Source organism: Oncorhynchus gorbuscha, linkage group LG01, assembly GCF_021184085.1.
Source record: "Oncorhynchus gorbuscha isolate QuinsamMale2020 ecotype Even-year linkage group LG01, OgorEven_v1.0, whole genome shotgun sequence".
NCBI classification, from domain to species: domain Eukaryota; kingdom Metazoa; phylum Chordata; class Actinopteri; order Salmoniformes; family Salmonidae; genus Oncorhynchus; species Oncorhynchus gorbuscha.
The window spans coordinates 16,169,760-16,175,738 of NC_060173.1; the positions used below are offsets into that span (position 1 = coordinate 16,169,760).

General features: G+C 38.8%; 1 protein-coding gene across 1 annotated transcript; it reads right to left on the minus strand.

Annotated features, from left to right (window-relative positions):
- Window positions 1–419: 419 nt before the first annotated feature.
- On the minus strand, window positions 420–5,707 carry LOC124033679 (high choriolytic enzyme 2-like). The gene is made up of 8 exons (XM_046345859.1): window positions 5,682–5,707; window positions 5,235–5,313; window positions 5,025–5,070; window positions 4,661–4,813; window positions 2,506–2,623; window positions 1,247–1,425; window positions 972–1,053; window positions 420–638 (listed from the first exon to the last, which is right to left on the minus strand). Exons 2-8 carry the CDS (start codon window positions 5,298–5,300, stop codon window positions 512–514), a joined length of 771 nt encoding a protein of 256 aa, XP_046201815.1. The 5' UTR covers window positions 5,301–5,313; window positions 5,682–5,707; the 3' UTR covers window positions 420–511.
- Window positions 5,708–5,979: the final 272 nt, after the last annotated feature.

Consider the following 5,979-nt stretch of genomic DNA (forward strand, 5'->3'; position numbering starts at 1 on the left):
AGCTGTGTGGTAATGTGTTGCCCCCTTTTGGTCAGCATTGGGTGTGACTGCATTTGGGACCTCAGCAGGGCTAGTGATAGAGCAGGGCTAGTGATAGAGCAGGGCTAGTGATAGAGCAGGGCTAGTGTCCAACAGTTTGATTGGTGCAAACAGCTGTATCTACCAGTCCTCTGGGTTCAAATACTATTTAAAATGTTTCAAATGCTTTGAGTGTTTTCTCTAGCCTCCCAACTGTCCCAGGTGGGCGGGGTTTACAGTTTGGAGACTATTTCCTTGGTTCCATTGGGCCATGCATGCTCAATCAAGCCCAGGTAAAGTAGGCTATTTAATATGATTTCAAATAATATTTTAACCCAGGACTTTAATCCACACTGTAGAAAAATATATTAAGACTTTAAAATGATGAAACAAAAATAGCGTATATTTTTGCCGGTTTATTGAATTTTACTCTGATATCAACACTGAGTCATTGACACAACCTTGTGAGAGGACAGAAACACAAGGTGTCTGTTTAACAGTTGTACAGCCTGTTGAGACGGGTGATGTCGCTCTGGCTCATCTGGGAGGCGTTGCCAATCTCCACGTTCTGGTTGGGGATGGGAACCATGGTGGGCTGGTTGTTCTTGGAGAAGGCGTACCTGCAATCACATCACACCATCATGAACACTTGGGATGAGTGGGGGTAGGCTTACCATATTATTATATTTTTGGAAATGGTTTTACGCTTATCTAGACAGGTTAGAAGTGGAATCGGTCAGATAGATGAATGGGACACAGTAGGAAGGGCGGAACCAAGAATCGGATTGAACATAAAGTTAAATTCCACATAAATAACATGTGCTAGGAGCCGGGTGTCTTACTGTTAAACCACAGGCTCTGTACAGAATTAGAATTCTATGAGGCTGGTTAGGCAATTATTCAACTGACTAAGCATCTACTGGTGTGAAAGTGGTAAAACAATGGTGACTAACCTGTGGTACTGCATGACGGAGTTGTAGTCATAGGCCGTTCCCTGGTTCAGGGTGGCGATCTTGTTGAAGTTGTGCTCCATGCCTGGAAGAGAGAGAATATGTATAGATTTTGTATAGAATATGTATAGAACTTGCCCTAATAAATAAATGCAACGGTGGTGACCGATGCAACAGTGTGTGTGTTTGCCCGCATATGTAATGTACATGTTTGTGTGTGGACATTCAACGAATATAATAGACTGTCTGTGTATGTACACATGTGAAAGGGATCCTACCGGACTGGACATTCTGGAGGAGAACGCGGATGTGATTGTCACGGTCGCTGCGGGTCTGTTCGTGGTTGAAGCCCAGGGCATGGAGGAGCTCGTGCTGGGTGGTGCCGTGGTACACACAGCCGGATCGGCTCAGAGACACAACCTGGGCATTGCCAGAACGACCAACATAGGACCAGCACCTGCCATGAATGGGTTGGACAGAGTTGTAACAGTGCAATTAGTTTTAATTGTCTCTGTCAGACCCACACAAATGTACTTATACACACACACTGTTAACAGAAATGTGTCATGCCTTATAATGCAGTTTCATGTCTCAGACTGAACTGTCCTAACCAATGATGTATATAAACCCTGGATGACTGACACTGGGTGCTGTATTGAAGGCCCCCGCAGCAATCTTGATACTCCTCCTCTATTGTAATTTCTTGGGGGAAGCAAAATAAATGCATTTATTAAAGATGCAATATGCAGAAATGGCTCCTCCATTTCCTGGTTGCTAAAATTCTAATAGTTTGGCTTATTTCAGTTTGTGACAGAACAAGCACCCAGAACAAGCACCCAGAACAAGCACCCAGAACAAGCACCCAGAACAAGCACCCAGAGTGTAGAGAATCATTGTACCATCTAAACTGCTGTGACATATCTTTTGTTTGAAGCTGGTGTACAAAACTGAAAGGGGATGCATATAAATAGAGCACGTAGAATAGGTCTACTGCTTCTTAGGTTTGCTTTCAACGAGAATGGCAGATCTATAACTCAAATCTCTATGTGAATTTGGTCAGATTTCCCCAAAAGTTGACACATTTATTATTTTACAGACGGCTCATTTTAAATTATATTGTGTGAGCTAAACATACAAATATATAAAAACATTTTCCTTGAAGTAGAGAGTACTAATGTTACTGTCCCCAGTACAAAAAATACTTAAATACATGTAATTTTGTCAATTAAATATTTAACTGAAATACTGTAGAATTATATAATGAGGACTGCTCCAACTGGGGAGTGCCTAAATGGCCGACCAGTGTGCCAATACATAGCATCTGCAGTCCAGGGTTCATATATATATATATATATATATATATATATATATATATATATATATATATATATATATATATATATATATATATATATATATATATATATATATATATATATATAATTGGTCCTAACTCAGCCTGGTTCTGCATGTCATAAAGATCCTCATGTAGAATAGTAAGACCTATGAACTATATGTAATTCCATAGTGCACGTACCCGTTCTGGGACTGGATGTGCAAGTAGTCTCTTTGGTTGGTGCGCTTGATGAAGTTGATGCAGGAGAAGCCTGCAAAGGACTGCAGACCACGCTCAATGACTTCCAGCTCCCTAGTGGCTGGCAGGACACAGATGGGACAAGAAAAACTACTGTTAAAAAACGACTTCTCTATCATGAAACTTGCTACACAATACAGTTAATGGCCAGTAACACGGTTGGGGAATAATAGATTACATGTAATCCGTTACATGTAAGGGAATACAAAAACCGGTATCTGTAATCCGTTCCATTACCAGCAAAAATAGTAGTCAGATTACAGATATTTTTGAAAAACTAGATGATTACTTTGAGGATTACTTTAAATTCAGAAAGGATGTTTGTGAAAAAATATCATTGACACTTGTCTGTTTTCTCAATGACATTCAAATCAGAGTTGAAAATGCTCAAGTTTAAATGTGTTCCATCTGAGCAAGTCTGACCACAAATCAGAGACTACTATGATGACACAAAATCTGTTCGATGGATCGCGGGAAAAGAGCAGGAATTGGCTTTGAAGGATAAAGTCCAAGCTATGTCTTCCAACGGTGCGACTGCTGTCGGCATCCAAAGATTATTCAATTTGAATAAACGTTTAGAGGTAAGGATGACAGCAGTGGTGTAGTCTACGGCGATACGGATATCCCTTATTATTGATGTCTACATAGCGCATTGATGTGAATCACACTGCTGCTTTCTCATTTATCTATTTGCGCCTTACGGATTGTGGTTGTTGTGGACGGCTGTTCACAATTCTAAATATGTATTTGAACCCAATAATGGTTGAATTGAATACATTTACGGTGTCTATCAATCATTGTTTTTGAAACCAGTGAAAAATGCGCTCTTGCAACAGCTGCATAGTGCAGATCGCAGCCTATGGAATAAAGTGGGGCTTTAATTGCTCAATCTAATTCATGTTGATCAAAAATATAATTGGAAAAATGTATTCCATTTAACTAGGTCTTAAGAACAAATGGAACTGCCTGTACATGCAGAACAAACTCAGCTCACACTTTTGATAGACTTAACCACTAGGCTATCCTGCCGCCCCTGCCGATTTAAAGGGGTAATCTGTAGTTGTTACATCAATTTTTTGAACAAATAAATTATATAAATCCATTAATTCTTGAAAATATAACTTATAAATGCCGTATGAGTTTAGTTCAACTGTCACACTCCATGAGATCCCAAAATATAATCTTGTTTTCTCCGATGTTTGTAAAATTCTAAATGTAAAGAAACACTGTATAGTCTTTTAACATGGTTAAAACAATAAAGTTTATATCATGGATGGTCAGTCCTTGCATCCATAGCTCTGTCTACTATCTGAGAAGTTACATTTCTCCAGGCCCATCCCTCAGCTTTTTACCAAAACAGAGGCGGGGCAAGTATTTCCAAGTCATTTTCTTGAAGATCAAGGGGTATAACATGTATTATAATGACTGGAATACTGATAGACTTAGTTTTTAATGTAAAGATATAATTTATTCGTATTATTATATGTAGTAGAAAGCAATGGGTTAGAAGAAGCCTAAATAACCAACCCAAAAAGTAAAATGCATCTTCCATATGTGGCCAGCTATGTAAACTTTAACATAGATTTAGCCTGCAATAGATGTTGTTCAATTGGTAACATACTTTTTTGTCTTCTTCTAATGCCTCTTAAGGGGAAAGTAATCTAAAAGTAACTGAATGTAATCAGATTACATTACTGAGTTTGGGTAATCCAAAAGTTACATTACTGATTAGAATTTTGGACAGGTAATTAGTAACTAACGGATTACATTTAGAAAGTAACCTACCCAACCCTGGCCAGTAATGATTAGTTGTTACTTATATGGCCTACTTATATAGCTTTATACAGTAGATTGGGACTCATGTACAGATGTAGGACATTAATATGTAGTGTACAAGGGCTTCTGAAGTTTATAATTTACACTTTAAAATGTAAGACTTGATTTGAGCCTTTTTTGTTTGATCAAACCCTACAAAAAAAATCTATTAATTACAATCCACATTTGCTGTTGCCGCAGGATTATTTTCCTGCTCTAGCAAACTAGCTCAAGTTAATATCCAACATCGTTAAATAAGATATCATCATGACATGGTACTTACAGTACTGGTTGGCGATGACGTAGGGCACATAGACTCTGCCGTCGCTGGACTTGGGCCACATGCAGCCGCGAGATGTGCAAGGGTCAGCGTTCCTCTCAGCCTCGTTGACGTAGGCGATGTCATCCACAATCAAGGGCTCGTTACGGGTATGCACTGGAGGGACGGGGACAGGACAGAACGTCAAAGTGTGACACCTTGGATCAGTTTCCCTGATACTGATTAAGCCTAGTCCTGGACTGAAAAGCAATGTGATAATGTATTGTTTTTTTTCCTAATACATCTTTATTTCATATTTCATATCACTCATAATGTAATCTGAAAGTGTTGGCGGGTATTGTATATCACAATTTAAAAACTGTCTTACCAACATTCCTGTTGGCCTTCTCCAGCAGCTCAGAGACAGAGAGCTCCTATTGCACCATGCAGCAAAGACAGAGAGAAATAATGTCTTTGACAAATCAGCAAACATCTTACTATGAATAGTTAGGTTGTTTCACAAAATATGCATACGTCCACACTTACATGGATGCAGACACACAACACATACAGTAGAGAGTTTAGTAGTTTTACTCACCTCCTCGGCCCAGGCGGCCACTACAAGCAGGGCCAGAAGGCCCAGAGTGTACTTCAATGCAGACATGTCAACAAACAACCTGCCAGTGTTAGACACTGTCAATAACTCTGAATACCACCACAGAAAGTAATTGACTTACTGTAACTTTCCTGTAGTACAGGTGTAGGATCTTAATTTGACCACATTGTTGTTGCAGGAAATGCAAATATGTAGTATATTCAAGGCTTTTAATACTTCTAAAATTGGAATTTCCACTTAAAAATGTCAGACTTGATTTGCTCTAACATAAAATGCATCAACACCTACATAAATGTCCATAAATTATAATCACCTTTCCTTTTGCCACAGGATTATTTTCCTGCTAAGAAACTGGTCAAATTAAGATCCTACACATGTAGCTTGCATGACATAGCTAGAGAATGCAAAGCACATGAACAACACTCTTACCTTTCGGGAAATGAAGTGAGGTTGGTTTACTGGTCCAGACACTGCACCTTATATAGTGGAATCTACTGGAACATTATCAATTTTTGGACAAGTTTGGCAATGACATTGAAAACACCCCTTTCTGCTGATAAGATGCAGATATGTTGTCTCGATGACATATGGCTAATTCTCAGACTTATCAGAAAAAGTTAGAAAGCCTTTCCTAACTTCTCTATTCCTTGAAAATGCTATTTAATATTTTGCAAATACCCATGGCCTGAGTTCTGTCAGTAAGATAATCACGAAACCAATAATAATT